Source organism: Hylobates moloch, unplaced genomic scaffold, assembly GCF_009828535.3.
Source record: "Hylobates moloch isolate HMO894 unplaced genomic scaffold, HMol_V3 SCAFFOLD_21, whole genome shotgun sequence".
Lineage (NCBI taxonomy): Eukaryota > Metazoa > Chordata > Mammalia > Primates > Hylobatidae > Hylobates > Hylobates moloch.
The window spans coordinates 22,260,764-22,278,466 of NW_026652296.1; the positions used below are offsets into that span (position 1 = coordinate 22,260,764).

Genomic DNA, 17,703 nt, shown 5'->3' on the forward strand with positions numbered 1-17,703 from the left:
TACAGGTTTTGCTAAATGTGAAGTCTGAAGGTTGCATGAGCTTCTTCAACACAAGGGACAAAGTTTTAATCCTGCATCTTAGCCAGAATTTATACTAGCAAGCTCCTCTATCACTCCATTCTCAGGGCCCCTTCACGACTTCCCAGTGGCAACTTTTTAACTTCAGCCTGGGCCACTGAACCCAAGAATAAAGGGCCAGCTTCAGGGCAAGCCATTCCAAGAGCCCCTATCTTTAGAAACAGTAAACACCCAGCCTGGGCAACATAGTGAGAACATCATCTCTATAAAAAAATTTTTTAAATTAGCCTGGCGTGGTGGCACGTGTCTGTAGTTCCAGCTACTTGGGACTCACTGGGGTGGAAGAATCATTTGAGCCCAGAGAGACTGAGGCTGCAGTGAGCCGTGGTCATGCCACTGCACACCAGCACGAATGACAAAGCAAGACTGTGTCAAAAAAAAAAGAAACAGCAAACATAACCCCAATTCCAATCACCTAGGCTTAGGCCAGAAGGGCTTGGCTTCTCTGCAGCACTCTTAAACCTGGAAGCCAGGAAAGGGTAGGTAGGGATGGGGACAGGGGAGAGCTTAAGCACAGCATACACGTAGCCTGAAAACTCGACATGAGTCTTCAGTCGGGGCCATCCAGAGGTAGGGATGAGGCCTTCCAAACACACTCTAAATGGAAATCAGAAGACTAAGCCTAGATCTTTGGGGAAAGGGTTTGACATTCAAGTCTCTGTCTTGGCCTTTAGCTCAAGTGGAGAACTGACCATAACTAGTAAAAAGTCCCAGCAGCAAAACAGTACAACTCATTCCTTATAACCTCTACAAACTCCGAGTCCCAGCCCTCAACTCAAACAAGATCAAAATTGAGAAGTCACACTATGTTGGGGAGAAATCCATTAAAAAGTTGACATTCTACTACAGCTCTTTTCAAAGAAAAAAGAACAAAAAAGTTAACATTAAACAAATGTACATTTTCAGACTTCACACTTCAAGAACAAATGTACATTTTCATATAAGAGAAGGAAATTTAGAAATACTTACTTCTTTGTCAGTTTTTAACAAACTCTCACTGCCAGCCACTGAAGGGGTACCTAACACCTGCCCAAGAGGACGGACTACAGCATTTGCCACCTCTCGTCCAACGCTCTCTGGATAGCTGTGCAGCACACTGGTATGGCCTTGATCATTCTGAATCACCAAATGCAGTGACCTCCACTCAGAGTACATCGTGCCACTAAAGTACAATCCAAATGGCACCTGAAAAGACAAAACAGAAATGCACGTCAAATTATACTACTGGAAATTAACAGAAATAAATAAAACAGATATATAGACTATTGGCATGATTAAGAATGCTGCAAACATCTTGCCTCTATCAATGTTTTTCAAACTGTGGGTCATGAAACTATCAATGTTTTTCAAACTATGGGTCATGAAATAAATGTTATGGATAATACCTGTTTTAATTAGATGGTATAGGATGTATAATAAAGGCATCACACATAATAAAGGTAAGCAATGTTTCTGTGAAATTTGTTTCCTTTGTAATATATGCATATGTTCTGGGTCACAATGGAAAATACATTTTTTTCTTTTTTTTTTTCTTTTTTTTTGTTTTTTTGAGATGAAGTTTCGCTCTTGTTGCCCAGGCTAGAGTGCAATGGTGTGATCTTGGCTCACAACAACCTCCATGGTTCAAATGATTCTCCTGCCTCAGCGTCCTGAGTAGCTGGGATTACAGGCATGCACCACCATGCCTGGCTAATTTTCTATTTTTAGTAGAGGCAGGGTTTCTCTATGTTGGTCAGGCTGGTCTCGAACTCCTGACCTCAGGTGATCCACCCGCCTCAGCCTCCCAAAGTGCTGGGATTACAGGTGTGAGCCACCGTGCCCAGCGGAAAATACATTTCTTATTATAGGTCTTAGTCCGAAAATTTGAAAACATAACCCTAATGTGAATATGTAGTCTCCTAGATTTTCCTGCAAGATAACTGTATAATTTTTCACACTTGTATATTTATCTGGAATTTACTTCTGTAAGTGGTGTTGGAAAGGTCTGATTTTAATTTCTTCTAAATGTATGGTCAGCTGTGTCAGCATCACCTCTTAAAAATACATCCTTTTCACACTAAACTGAAATACTAATTCTGTCATATATTAAATTTTCATTTCTTCCAGAATCTATGAAACTTCTGTTCTATTCAACTATTTGTCTATTCCCATGCCAACCCATAATGACTTCAGTTCAGTGGCTTTATAGAATGTTTTTTCCAAAACTTTATTGTCTTTTCTAGACATTTATTCTTCAGTATACGATTTATTATTTTATCCAAATCAAAAAAAAATCAACAATAAAGCCTTGCCAGAATTCTAATGGAAATTGCATATACCACCTTGCCAGCCTCATCTTCTACTGCCACTTTCCCACAAACATCCCAAGCAATGGCCACAAAGAACTACTGATGATTGCTCAAGCCCAGCAAATTCTTTCTTACCCTAAGTCACTGGTCATGCTGCTCCCACTGACTGAACTGCCATTCCCTGCCTTGATCCACCTTATGAAGTACTCAGCCTTCAAAGCCCAACTCAAATGTCCTCTCTTTGGTAAAACCTTTCTTGACTCCTTAGACCAACTCCTCTCAGCTGAGTGCCTATTACCGGATGTTCATATAAAGCTGCCCATTAGCTCATTCGTTAGTGGTGTACAGATACATTCACCACAAAAGTGTCAGCCATTTTTGGGTGGGGACCTCGCCTCCTGAACCTCTGAGTCCCTGGCACACAGTGGACATTGATCATGTGTTTGAGAGTGTCAAGGTTTACCGATGGGAAAAAGGAAGATATCAGAAGGTATTCCCTCTATTCCACTAAAGTGTGTCCAAAATTTTGTATGTTATATTCAAATAAAAATTGAAAAATGTTCATTTGTTTGAAGGTAATTACTAGTAAAAATAAAAGTTGGATGGTTTCCAAATACTAAATGAATATTTAATATTCAGGGTCCATCACAGCACATTACTGGAAGAAAACAGATTTTAAGAAGGAAAAAAAAAAGGACAAACTAGCTCTCAAACTCTACTGTACACTGAAGAATCATCAGGGGAGGAAAGGGTCTAGCTGAAAATGCAGACTCCTAGACCCCATTCAGAAAAAGCTCAATTCTGCAGGTCTGAGCTGGGGCCTGAGAGTCTGCATTTTTAAGAAATGGCCACTACCCTCCCAATTCTGAAGAGAGGAGTATACCTTAGGGAAGACCAATCAAAATAGGTTTAATAGCTATTAAATCCTTCTGACAAACTTTTTTTAAGTTTTTAAATGTAAGAAATTTTCATTCTCTAAATGTATTAATGTTTAAATGATTAAATGAAACCAAAAAAATGCTTTCAAGAAACATGTAAAATAGGAAGATATAGGCCAGGCGTGGTGACTCATACCTGTAATCCCAGCACTTTGGGAGACTGAGGTGGGTGGATCACCTGAGGTCAGGAGTTCGAGACCAGCCTGGACAACATCATGGTGAAACCCCGTCTCTACTAAAAATACAAAAATTAGCTGGGCGTGGTGTCACACACCTGTAACCCCAGCTACCTGGGAGGCTGAGGCAGGAGAATCGCATGAAACCGGGAGGTGGAGGTTGCAGTGAGCAGAGATGGCGCCATTGCACTCCAGCCTGGGCGACAAAAGCAAAACTCCATCTCAAAAAAAAAAAAAAAAAGATATAGAAAGGATACAATGAAAAAGCTAAACTTAAAACATCAAAATATATGTAACAGAAAAAAAGATGCTAAACTTTAACAAAATGCAGACAAAAAACATTAAAACAAAGAAATGCATTATAATTACAAAAATATTAAGTAAAACAATGAAGAGAACATGAACATTAGAAATAAACATGGAAGAAACACGAAGGCAACTAAAGTATCATTTTGTACCTATTAAACTAACAAAACAAGTGATAAAACTCAACTGTCTCACACCTGTAATCCCAGCACTTTTGGGAGGCCGAGGTGGGCAGATCACCTAACGTCAGGAGTTCGAGACCAGCCTGGCCAACAGGGCAAAACCCCGTCTCTACTAAAAGTACAAAAATTAGGCGGGTGTAGTGGCGGGCACCTGTAATTCCCAGCTACTCAGGAGGCTGAGGCAGGAGAGGCTTGAACCCGGGCGGCAGAGGTTGCAGTAAGCTGAGATCACACCACTGCACTCCAGCCTGGGTGACAAGAGTGAGACTCCGTCTCAAAAAAAGAAAAAACAAAAAAAACAAAAAACTCAACTCCGATGGGGAGGTAAGGACCCAACTGAGATTAGGGCAATGATTTTTAATAGAAAAACCTGTCACCTAGAGGCACTGTGGAAATAAGTGTACTTTTGGTTAGCACAATGATTGGGGCAAGCTTCTGGCATTATAGGCAGAGTCAGGAAATCTAGACATCCTGTACTGCATGAGACAGTCCTGCACAATGAACAATTATGCCACATCCCACATGACTTTTGAACATCTGCTAGAAAATCATTGTCTAAGCCTAAAAATTAACTTCATTTACATATAAATACAAAATACATTGTGCTATTTTAATAGACTGAATTTTCCAATAATGCAATTAATCATGTAAATTGAGGAAGACTAAGCTTCATTATCTTTAGAACCAAGAACTGTTCACAACTCTAGAAAAATCACATCACCAGGCCAGGTGTGGTGGTGGCTCACGCCTGTAATCTCAGCACTTTGGGAGTCCAAGGCGGGCGGATCACCTGAGGTTGGGAGTTCGAGAATAGCCTGACCAACATGGAAAAACCCCGTCTCTGCTAAAAATACAAAATCAGCCAGGCATGGTGGTGCATGCCTGTAATCCCAGCTACTCAGGAGGCTGAGGCAGGAGGCTCACTTGAACCCGGAAGACAGAGGTTGCTGTGAGCCGAGATCATGCCATTGCACTCCAGCCTGGGCAACAAGAGCTAGTATACAAGCTCTATTTACAGCTATTACTCAGTTCTAGCTGTCACCTAGACGGAATGCAGACCCAGACGTGCCAGATAATCCAATTTTTGAAGAGACACAGAAAATCTGGACATTTCTACAGTCTCCTACTCTTTAAATGTTATCAACTAAACTCAAAACAAAACAAAAACAAAAACACACAATGTTGGCTAAAAAAGAACTTATCTATGGTCCAATTTATGCCTCTGATCACAGATAAAGGCATGTACTAGTTTTGGTAACTGAATTAGCAAAATCTTTGTGGAAAGAGGATAGTGAAGTGTATACTTTGTATAAGCTGTTGGTGCCCCAGAAGTCACCCCAACCCACCTTTGTTGCAGGGGCTAGGCTTATAACCCAACTATGGAGGTCCTACAATTTCACTTTATTTCATCGTGGTTGCTGTTAGGGAAAAAAAGGATAAGGCAAAGTGCAGTGACAGATTTGGTAGAGGGAGTTCCATTAGGCCCAGTATTGTCAGTGGCCAGCCTACTCTTTTTTTTCTTTTCTTTTCTTTTTTTTGAGATGGAGTCTCACTCTGACACCCAGGCTGGAGTGCAATAGCGCCATCTTAGCTCACTGCAACCTCCGCCTCCCAGGTTCAAGCAATTCTCCTGCCTCAGACTCCTGAGTAGCTGGGACTACAGGCGCCCACCACCACACCTGGCTAATTTTTGTATTTTTAGTAGAGATGGGGTTTCACCATATTGGCCAAGCTGGTCTAGAACTCCTGACCTTGTGATCCACCTGCCTCGGCCTCTCAAAGTGCTGGGATTACAGGCATGAGCCACTTCGCCTGCCCAGCCTACTCTTAAACACACAAATAAGAACCTCCTCTTGCTGTTGCAGCTTAGGCTATCCAAAGTAACAAACCTCGCAGATCCTGGAGAACATTACTTTCAGGAGCCAGTACTGCTGCACCGCCTAGGCCCTCCTAGGCAAGAATCAACCTCTCAGCATAGTACCATGGCATCTGCATCAACCTCTCAGGATAGCACCATGGCAGAACCCTCACGTGTCTTGATCACACTTGCCATGTCTTAGTCTACTTGCCATGGGGCTGTTTGTAGCTCCATCCTGTTAATAAGTTGGCACACTTGTAATGCACCTCAGGCTGATATGTCATTTTCCTAAACATTCACCCAAGGATAGCATGAACGTTTTGCCAGTACAAAGCAGAAGACAAAGAGTGCCTTGACCCGGTAATTTGACTTAAGTTTATCCTTATAAAACAGCTCAATTTTAAACAATGTACAAGATGCTCACTGTAGTATTACATATGAGATGGGGAAGTGGGTGTAATTTAACTTCCATCAATAATGGGAAAATTTCATAATTAGGACATATTAATTCTATATACTATCATGTAGCCATTAAACACTGAGATTACAAAGAATCATAAAAACATAGATGAGAGTGGTTAAGAGCCAGTGTAACATTGCAAAAGTTACTCTACTTTTGTGTTGGAACATCCTCATCTGTAAAATGGGGATAATAATAGAATAAGGCCAGGTATGGTGGCTCATGCCTATAATCCCAGCACCATGGGAGGCGGAGGCAGGCAGATTGCTTGAGTCCAAGAGTTTGAGACTAGCCTAGGCAACATGGAGAAAACCCAACTCTACAAAAAAGACAAAAAGTTATCCAGGCGTGGTGGCGCACACCTGTAGTCCCAGCTACTCTGAAGGCTGAAGTGGGAGGATCACTTGGATCCTGGTGTTGGGCTGCAGTGAGCCATGATTGTGCCACTTCACTCCAGCCTGGGCTACAGAGCTAGACTCTGTCTAAAAAAAAAAAAGCAAATAGTAGATTAGGAGCCTACACATTGTGTTTGTTGTGGTGGTAATTAAAGAATCACATATGTAATCTGTTTGAAACATGCCCTTGTACATGTAAGCAATCAATAAATAACTATTAAATAGAGAAAGAAAAACATATATATCGTAATTACAACCAGATAAATGCATAGGCCAGACGCGGTGGCTCACGCCTGTAATCCCAGGACTTTGGGAAGCCAAGGTGGGTGGATCACCTGAGGTCAGGAGTTCGAGACCGGCCTGACCAACATGGTGAAACCCTGTCTTTACTAAAAAATACAAAAATTAGCTGGGCGTAGTGGTGTGTGCCTGTAATTCCAGCTACTTGGGAGGCTGAGGCAGTAGAATCTCTTGAACCTGGGAGGGTGAGGTTGCAGTGAGCCAAGATGGCGCCACTGCACTCCAGCCTGGGTGACACAGCAAGACTCTGTCTCAAAAAAAAAAAAAAAGATAAACATATAGCTGTGACTAAAGATTAGAAGGATGGTAGAGAAGTGCAAGTACAGTTGACCCTTGAACAACATGGGTTTCAACTGCTAAGGTCCACTTACATATGGATTTTCTTCCATTTCTGCCATCCCTGAGACAGCAAAATGCTGTCTCCCCTTCCTCCTCCCCTTCCTCCTCAGCCTCCCCTTCCTCCTCAGCCTCCCCTTCCTCCTCAGCCTACTCAACATGCAGATGATGAGGATGAAGACCTTTATAATCCACTATCACTTAATGAATAGTAAATATATTTTCTCTTCCTTATAATTCTTAATAACATTTTCTTTTCTCTTACTTTAAGAATATGGGATATAATATACATATATATATATATATATATATATATAAAATATGTACTATTTGACTGTTTATGTTATTGGCCAGGCTCCTGGTCAACAGAAGACTACTAGTAGTTTTGGCAGAGTCAAAAGTTACATGAAAATTTTTGACTGCACAGGGTCAGTGCTCCTAACCCCTATGATGAGCAAGAGTCAACTGTAGTTTTAACTTAGTAGTAGAAATGTTGGTACAACTTAACGTAATATGTTTTTATTACTACATCTTCATGATATAGAATTGGTAAGTATATGTCAGTATCCTGACTATACATGTGAACATTCAGAGACACTGGCAGGGACCACCAAGTAGACTTATTCAATAAACAGCTATTAACCATCTATTTTGTCCAATGCAGTGTTAAAACCATGAAGAAGAAAGACTAATAGGACTTGGTTCCTGTTTTCAATGAGTTTATGGCTTAATTAAGGAGATTAAGATTTATACATTGATATGGTTTGGCTCTGTGTCCCCACTCAAATCTCATCTTGAATTGTAACGCCCACAATTCCCATATGTCATGGGAGGAACCCTGTGGGAGGTGACTGAATTATGGGGGCAAGTATTTACTGCGCTGTTCTCATGACAGCGAATGAATCTCACGAGATCTGATGGCTTTCTAAAAACCGGAGTTTGCCTGCACAAGTTCTCTCTTTGCCTGCCATCATCCACGTAAGATGTGACTTGCTCTTCCTTGCCTTCCGCCATGATTGTGAGGCTTCCCCAGCCACATGGAACTAGGATTTCTCCATTAAACCTCTTTCCTTTGTAAATTGCACAATCTCGGGTATGTCTTTATCAGCAGCATGAAAACAGACTAATACATACCATAAATAACTGTAACATAAGTTAGAACATTAAAATGTTGAATGTGATTTTTTAAAAACTATAGGCAAGACATCATGGAAGTTCAAAGGAAAAAGATTACTTTTGATTGAAAGATAGGCTGAGCTGGAAAACAACAGGGTAAGATCAGGGAAGACTATAGATACAGAGCATATGAATTGCATTGAAGGAAAGGTATAATTTTGACGGAGGTAAGAAAATTGAGGTGGTAAGACTGACGGTAAAGGGGCAGATGAGGCTCGGTGCAGTGGCTCAAGCCTGTAATCCCAGCACTTTGGGAGGCCGAGATGGGCAGATCATGAGGTCAGGAGATCGAGACCATCCTGCCTAACACAGTGAAACCCCATTTCTACTAAAAATACAAAAAAAAAATTAGCCGGGCATGGTGGCACGCGCCTGTAGTCCCAGCTATTCAGGAGGCTGAGGCAGGAGAACGGTGTGAACCTGGGAGGCGGAGCTTGCAGTGAGCCAAGATTGTGCCACTGCACTCCAGCCTGGGCAACAGAGTGAGACTCCGTCTCAAAAAAAAAAAAAAGGGGGGGGGGGGTGTTGGCGGGGGGCGCAGATAAAAGAGAGAATAAAATACATAGAAGAGCCAAATGCGGTGGCTCACACCTGTAATCCCAGCACTTTGGGAGGCCGAGGCGGGTGAAATCACCTGAGGTCAGGAGTTCAAGACCAGGCTGACCAACATAGTGAAACCCCATCTCTACTAAAAATACAAAAACTAGCAGGGCATGGTGGCATGCGCCTGTAATCCCAGCTACTCAGGAGGCTGAGGCAGGAGAATCGCTTGGACCCAGGAGGCAGAGGTTGCAGTGAGCCGAGATCATGCCACTGCACTACAGCCTGGGTGACAGAGCGAGACTCTATCTCAAAAAAAAAAAAGAAAGAAAGAAAAGAAAATACATAAAAGAAAGGAAACTTGCTTCAGGTAGCAAAAAAAAAAAAAAAAAAAAAAAAAAAAAAAAAAAAAATTCCAGAAAAAAAAAAAAAAAAAAAAAAAAAGCACTAGAAACTGAAAACCCAGAGCTAAAGGAAAGAAAGCTATATGTAGAAGGTGGTAAGGTTTCAAAGGTAGGCAATGACCAATTTTGAAGGATTCTGAATGTTCAGATTGAATATTTGTAATTAATTCAGTAAAACTGGAGGCAGAAAATGAGCAAAAATTTAACCTTATCTTAGCCGGGCATGGTGGCGCACACCTGTAATCCCAGCTACTTGGGAACCTGAGGCATGATGATCGTTTGAACCCAGGAGGTGGAGGATGCAGTGAGCCGAGATTGCACCACTGCATTCCAGCCTGAGTAACAGAGAAAGGCCCTGTCTCAAACAAAAAAAAAAGAAGAAGAAAGTTTAACCTTATCACAGGCACGACACATCAGGAACTAAATTTCCATTAAAGCAATTTGATAGAAGTGTCCAAGATACACTGAAGGGATAGTGGAAGAGCAAACTCCAATGTGGCTACCATATAGGCTAAGGTTGAGGGTGGTCAGGGGGGTAATGGGGAGGTGTCAGGCACTGTAGTGAGATATAATGAAATAACTGAAGTTAGATGATTAAGGACTTCAACTGCTATATTAGGGATCCTGAGTCCCCTCCCCAGTTGGCTGTCTGCTATCAACCTGAGCTGCTAGCAGAGAAATCTCTACCTTCAATGCTCCAGAAGCAAATATGATAGGAAAAAGGGGAAGAAGTCAACAGTGCTCCCCTGCAGATCCCTTAATTTCCTTCCCAACTCTATACGTACTCATTTTCTAGGTATCCTCTCTGGAGGTTGTGTGTGCTGGGTAACAGCTTATGGCTTGTAAGCACCACCGCAAAATAACATGCAAGTCTGGTCTAAATGACAAATTACCAAAATAATCAATACAATGGTGGACACTCTAAGACCACAGCCTGACATTAATTACATCAATTGATTCAAACAATATTTATTACATGCCTTCTATGCACTAAGCACAGAAAATAAACAACATCCCTGTTCCCAAGGAGCTTCAAGTCTCATTACAAAAAACAATTCTTTAAAACTTTGTAAAGTACATCCAGACATCAGTTATTTCATTAAACAAACATTAAACACCAGCTACATGTCAAATTTGTCCTAGGATTTAGGGATACAAATATAAACAAAACACAATGGCTGCCCAAGAGAAAGTTTCATAGTGAGGAAGACAAGAGAAATCAAAGGTGACACCACGGTACAGTAGTATTCAATATGGTAACTGATGAGTTATGACAGCAGCATAATACAACAAAACAAACTACTTGAGGCTGGGCTTGGTGGCTCACACCTGTAGCCCCAGCACTTTGGGAGGCCAAGGCGGGTGGATCACTTGAGGTCAGGAGTTTGAGACCAACCTGGCCAACATGGCGAAGCCTCATCTCTACTACAAATACAAAAATTGGCCGGGTGCAGTGGCTCATGCCTGTAATCCCAGGACTTTGGGAGGCCGAGGTGGGCAGATCACCTGAGGTCGGGAGTTCGAGACCAGCCTGACCGGCATGAAGAAACCCCATCTCTACTAAAAATACAAAATTAGCTGGGCGTGGTGGCGCATGTCTGTAATCCCAGCTACTCAGGAGGCTGAGGGAGGAGAATCACTTGAACCCAGGAGGTGGAGGCTGCGGTGAGCCAAGGTGGTGTAATTGCACTCCAGCCTGGACAACAAGAGCGAAACTCTGTCTCAAAAATAAAAAATAAAAATAGTAATAATAAAAATACAAAAATTAGCCAGGTGTGGTGGCGGCTGCCTGTAATCCCAGCTACTCAGGAGGCTGAAGCAGGAGAATTGCTTGAACCTGGGAGGCGAAGGTTGCAGTGAGCTGAGATCACGCCACTGCACTCTAGCCTGGGTGACAGAGTGAGACTCCATCCCAAAAAAAAGAAAAACTACTTGGGATCTTGCTTGAGCACAATGTACCTTTGCATAATTTATCATTTTCAAAGAGCTTTTACATGTTACTTCATTTTACTCCAATAACAACCCTAGAAGGTTAGGTAAGACAGACGTCACTAACCACTAGGTATGGAAACAAAGTAAAGCTATGGCTTGCTCAGGATCACATCAAGTAACAGCAGATCTGGGACAAGAAACTCCACCTCTTGCCTCAAAGTCCAACGCTACTTCCCTTTGTCCTGACTCCATATCTCACCATATGACTTTGGATAAGTCAACTGGCATTTCTCTTTTTAAGACAAGGTCTCACTCTGTCGCCCAGGCTAGAGTGCAGTGGCCCGATCTCGGCTCACAGCAGCCTCTGCCTCCCAGGCTTAAGTAATCCTCCCACTCAGCCTCCCAAGTAACTGAGACCACAGGTGTGTGTCACCATGCTCCGCTAATTTTTAGAAAAATTTTTATAGAAACAAAGTCTCATTATACTGCCCAGGCTGGCCTCAAACTCCTGGGCTCAAGCAATCCTCCCACCTCGGCCTCCCAAAGTGTTGGGTTTACAAGTCAGCTACCGCACCCAGCGACCTGGCATTTCTTTGTCATAGTTTCCTCATCTGTAAAACGGGAGAATACCTGCAGTGCTATCTAGAGTGACCTGGGAGAAGGATCAAATAAAGCAACCTAAGTTGACATACTTTGAAATGTACCAATGGAAGGTACACATTATAAGACATGCCTATTTCTCTTGGGAAAAATAGGATACAGGGTGCCAAAACACTGAGTAAATAAATAAACTGTGCTTTTTTAAGGTGCACCAAATTCATCCATATAATCTCATGACTAATAAAGGAAGGGACTATACTTCGTATCTCTGTTGCAGTCCCATTGACCCCATAAGGCAAACATCAATAAAGCTGGCAAAAAAGGAATGTATTCACCTATGTACCAGATGCTATTAGAGATCCTATCAAACACCTGAATTACAGGAAACAAAGACAGGTTCTGCCTGCATCTCTCCCAAAACATGGAAAACGGTAGTTTTTGGTAAGCTACCCAAAGAACATTTGAATACCCTGTCTGCCCCCTACCAGCACCACCACAGTTCTCATCTTTTATGCCTCAGACCTTCTCTGAGGCATAAAACAGACCTCTGTCCAATACAGCAGCTATCTCATGTAACTATTTAAATTTTAAAAACTTTTAATTTTAATAGTTTTAAGTTTAAACTATTTGAATCAAACATCACTTCTTTAGTTACGCTAGTCATTTTAAGTGCTTATGAGTCACATGTGGCCAGTGGCTACCATATTAGAGCAGATAAGATTTAGTTCCACAATTGCAGAAAATTCTATTTGACAGAGCTGCTTCAGATACTACACTATTATTTTATTATAACTTTGATTAGACTTCTTGAGGACAGGGGCCGTGCCTTATTTATCTTTGTATTCCCAGTTTATATAGCTAAGTGCATTCCACACACCAAGTACTCACTATCCTCAACTTAGGATTTTCAACTGTACCAGGGTGTGAAAGCGATATGCATTCAGTAAAAACCATACTTTGATTATCCACATAACCATTGTTTTTCACTTTCAGTACAGTATTCAATTACATGAAATATTCAACACTTTATTATAAAATAGGCTTTGAGCTAGACAATTTTGCCCAACTGTACGCTAATGTAAATGTTCTGAGCATGTTTAAGGTAGACGAGGCTAAGCTATTCTGTTCAGTAGGTATATTAAATGCATTTTTGGCTTACGACCTTCTCAACTTTGATAGGTTTATTGGGAAGTAATCCCATCATAAGTCGAGGGGCCTCTAGATATCTAATTGAGCTTCTCAAACATAGCAGATCACTCTCTCCCCTTCCCTATCCCATGCACACACAGACATGCAAACACAACACAACAACACACAAGACAACCTTTCTCACGGGGAAGGGGTCGGGGGTGAAAGGGGACACCGTCCAGAGGAAGGCCTGCTTTCTAGTCCTGGAGGTGCTAGAAGCTAACCATGTAGCCTTGGCCAAGTTACTTTCCGCATCTATAAAAAGTTAGAATGAAACTCCACGCACCTTAATTTTAAAACTTAAATCATCTCGCACCAAAGAAAATCAAGCATTCTGCCCAAAAAGTCTTTGCGCATGTCAGGAAACACACCTGCTAACACCGATGAGTACCTCGTATTAAAAAGAATCCATTTCGGCCGGGCGCGGTGGCTCACGCCTGTAATCCCAGCACTTTGGGAGGCCGAGGCGGGCGGATCACGAGGTCAGGAGATCGAGACCATCCTGGCTAACATGATGAAACCCCCGTCTCTACTAAAAATACAAAAAATTAGCCGGGCGAGGTGGCGGGCGCCTGTAGTCCCAGCTACGCAGGAGGCTGAGGCAGGAGAATGGCATGAACCCCGGGGCGCAGAGCCTGCAGTGAGCTGAGATCACGCCACTGCACTCTAGCTTGGGCGACAGCGAGACTCCGTCTCAAAAAAAAAAAAAAAAAAAAAAAAGAATCCATTTCTAGGTCCCAAGCTATCATGATTAGAGTCACTTTTGTTCTCTGAGCATGTGGAATTTTTCACCCTTACTTTGGGGCACAACTACAGACTTAAAACTTCAGCCTTAAAGATTGAGTTTCTTCCATGTGCTAAAGCAAGAACTGGATACTGTGTCCACATCTGATCAGACACACAAGGACAAGTTTCTTAAGTATCTGAATTTAACATAAGTTGTCCCATCAGTTTCTATTAGTGCTAAGCCTAAAAACTGACCAAATAATACAAAACGGAACCAAGAAAATTTTTCTATAACAATCCTTATAAAGAATATTTTATGGGCCGGGGACAGTGGCTCATGCCTGTAATCCCAGCACTTTGGGAGGACTAAGCAGGCAGATCACTTAAGGTCAGGAGTTCGACACGAACCTGGCCAACATGGCGAAACCCCCTCTCAACTAAAAATACAAAACAATTAGCCAGGTGTGGTGGTGGGCGCCTATAGTCCCAGCTACTCAGGAGGCTGAGACAGGAGAATCGTTTGAACCCAGGAGGCGGAGGTTGTAGTGAGCCGAGATTGCGCCACTGCACTCCAGCCTGGGGGACAGAGCGAGACTGCATCTCAAAAAAAAAAAAAAAAAGAAAGAAAGAATATTTTATGAAATGTGTTTTTAATTCAGTCTACATACTTTGTCATGTTTAACTGCTATACAAAAAAAAATCTTTACTGTCCAAAAACCTCTTCATAATGACCTTCACACACATATTCACTAACTTTTGCAAATCCTTACACGGTTTTAAGACCAACCAAGAACAAATCCAATCTGAATTATTGTTCTGCCTTCCTTTAAACTTGTAAATACGGCAAATGGGGCAATGGCAGTTCAGGCATTCTGCAATAAATATGTGCTAAATTTGTCAATTTCTGTGACATCATGATTTTACTCTTAATTAAGTACTTAACGTCATCTCTCCCGGTGAACAGGACCAACCATTACCAATGGCAATCCCATCTGCTTGTATTTACCAAATACCAACAAGGCAGTGGCATTTAGTGGATGACAACTAAACACTTTTTTGGACAATGAAGTAGGGAACACATGCAAAGGTCTAACAGTAATAAAAAGACTTTCCCTACAGACATGATTGCGTCTGATTGTGATAGAATCAGACATTAAAAATCAAACAATGTTGATTGCACATGGTTAGTTACAGAGTGCCTTGCAATTGGTAAGATCTCAATGTGTGTGTTCAACGGCTGGACAAATTACTGAACGTAACTAGAATATTCATTCCTAAGCAAAAAGAACAAAACTCTATAAGCTGGGAACTACCACACATCTTTTACAAAAATGGAAATAGAGAAGAATCTGTTCACGACATGATCTAGCTATGACATAAGGACCCAAACCTTCCACTGAGTAAAAGCTTTGTGAGTCTGTATGTCAAAGCACCGGAAGGAATACAGAGATGAAGAAAACATAGTCCCTGCCCTAAAGCTTCTCATAATCTAGAAGTAGGGATAGAACTACAACTCAGAAAAATAACTGATAAGTTTCACTATGATGTTCCTAAAGAGCAAATTGGAAGGACTCAAGGTGGGTAGGGGTCAGGGACAGAAGTATCTTGAAGGGAATGCTTAAAGCTAATGCAGCCAGAGACAGAAAGAAAAGGGTATGTAGGCCTGGCACGGTGGCTTACATCTGTAATCCTACCACTATGGCACGCCATAGTGGGCGGACTGCTTCAGCCCAGGAGTTTGAGACCAGCCTGGGCAACATGGAGAAACCCCATCTCTACAAAAAAAATTAAAAAATTAGGCAGGCGTGGTAGTCCCAGCTACTTGGGAGGCTGAGGTGGGAGGACTGCTTGAGCTCAGGAAGCGGAAGTTGCAGTGAGCCAAGATCATGCCACTGCATTCCAGCCTGGGCAACAGAGCAAGACTCTGTCTAAAAAAAAGAAAGAAAAAAAAAGGGTGTGTATATGTATATAGGAGAGAGGAGAAGTGTATGCGTTTGGGTGGGATGGCCAGAACGTTCAGAGAATGGTCTAGGCAGACGACCAGCATATGCAAAAATGACCCAGAGGTTAGAGACGCTACACCTATAAGTATTGTATATTTAGGAAAATTGCAAACGAGCAGTTTGCATAAGATGCATACATTTTAAATGTTCCAGATGACTCAGAATCACTGCAGAGAATCCCACCCCTAACAGTCTTTCACAAGGTGTAGTGGTCAGTGAACCTAAAGATCTCTGCGGGTGGAACTTGCAAGTTCAACAAGCTCCCAGACAATTCTCCCGCACACTTAAGCTGGAGAAACAGAGATGCTTTTTGAGATGCAGAATTATCAAATTACATGCGGTTCCCAAACTTTGCTGCAGGCTGGAATCACTTGGGCATCTTTAAAAAAATATATTGAAGTCTGGCTTTCAACTCCAGACATTCTGATTGTTTTGGTGTGGGATGCCACATGGGCATCAGAAACCTTTACAAGTTCCCCCAGGTGATTGTATAGTGTAGCAAAGTTGGACAGCCACTGCCCTAACTGTTAAGCACTTGGGTCTCTGGAGTTGGATGCTTCGGTTCAAATTACTAGCTTATGTGACCTTGGGTAATTAAGTCACCCAACCACCCAGGGACTCAGTGGCCTCGTCAGTAAAATGGGGACAATAATCCTACCTCATACATAGGGTTGCTGTGAAGTTAGACGTGGAGAACATAATGTCCTGGGCATGATGCCTGGCGGATAAGAAGCGCTTAATGGGGGTTAGCTGTTTACTCTCATCATCAACTCTTCCTCATCAGAGTGTCACTGTGCAATGGGCAACATCGTCCCCACTGGGCGGCAGCAACTCGCCTAACCTTTCTGCTGAACCAAATTCTTTGCGGGAGTTGTCTCGCTTCGCTCCAGACCCGCCCCCTCCCCCAGGTTGCCAGGAGAGAGCTTCGCCCGGCTGGGGTAGCTCCCAAGGATTAGACCGGGTTTACACAGACGCGACAGCAGCCGCCCACTCCAGGGCCAAGCTTTCCCCGCCCCCGTGGGTCTCCCAAAAATTTGCAGATGCGCTTCCAAAGGCCGGGCCCCTGGAGCACCCAGAGCCGAGAAACAAGCCTCAGCGGTCCCTTGACCGCCGGGAGGGGAAGAGAGAGAAGGAGAGGGGAGGGTCCGGCCGCGGCGGGGCCGGCTGCCCGGTTACCTGAGGCGACGGGCGGGGCCCGCATCGCCGGGGCGGGCGCCGCCGCCGGCCGTCCTCGGCCTTCCGCCTCACGCGACCCGCGCCATAGGGCTGGCGCTTTCACCGCCCTGGCCGGCCGTCCTCAGGCGGTCCGTCAGTCCACCCGTCAGCGACTCTCCCAGGGCGCCAAGGGACGACGAAGGCCAGTCGGGCCAGCCGGCTGGGATCTGCTCAGGCAACTTCCGACTGCCAGGGGCGGCGGCGTCAAATAACTCCCCAGCCAAGTGGGCCACTGCGCGTGCGCAGTGCGCCTAATCAGTGCTTTCTGCGGGGCTGAACCGGTGGCGTCAAATAATTCCCGAGACACAGAGCCGGAAGCTGCGCCTGCGCAGCTATCCCAGATCGCCGCGCGGGTCGCATTCCGTTCCTCCCTTTCCGGATAAAGTGGAGAGGGAGGAGTGAAGTGACGGATGCACCTACCTCATCGCGGCACGGAGGAGGCGCTCCACCTGCGTCCTTAGGAATCTTACGGCATCCACTCTGCCTGCTTTCGGTGCAGACGGATAAGGGGCTTCTTTGCAAGATTCTGGCTCCCACCCAGGTTCTAGGAATTTCTCATATCCCACCATTACAGCACTCTTCCTCTGAAATGATGCCCTTTG

The 17,703-nt window shown here is 43.4% G+C and overlaps 1 protein-coding gene across 5 annotated transcripts in view; it reads right to left on the minus strand.

Moving 5' to 3' along the window:
- The window catches only part of RALGAPB (Ral GTPase activating protein non-catalytic subunit beta), a 105,954-nt gene extending 88,665 nt beyond the window's left edge, over positions 1-17,289 (minus strand). For 3 of the 5 annotated variants that reach the window (XM_058432771.1, XM_058432770.1, XM_058432769.1), the window contains exons 1-2: positions 16,545-16,714; positions 1,048-1,263 (exon numbers count right to left, since the gene is read on the minus strand). In XM_058432771.1, the coding sequence (XP_058288754.1) occupies positions 1,048-1,263; positions 16,545-16,553 (225 nt within the window). In that variant the 5' untranslated portion in view covers positions 16,554-16,714. Of the gene's footprint in view, positions 1-1,047; positions 1,264-16,544; positions 16,716-17,062 lie in introns of those variants that run through there. The other 2 variants (XM_032141899.2, XM_058432768.1) reach the window with 2 other exon arrangements.
- Positions 17,290-17,703: the final 414 nt, after the last annotated feature.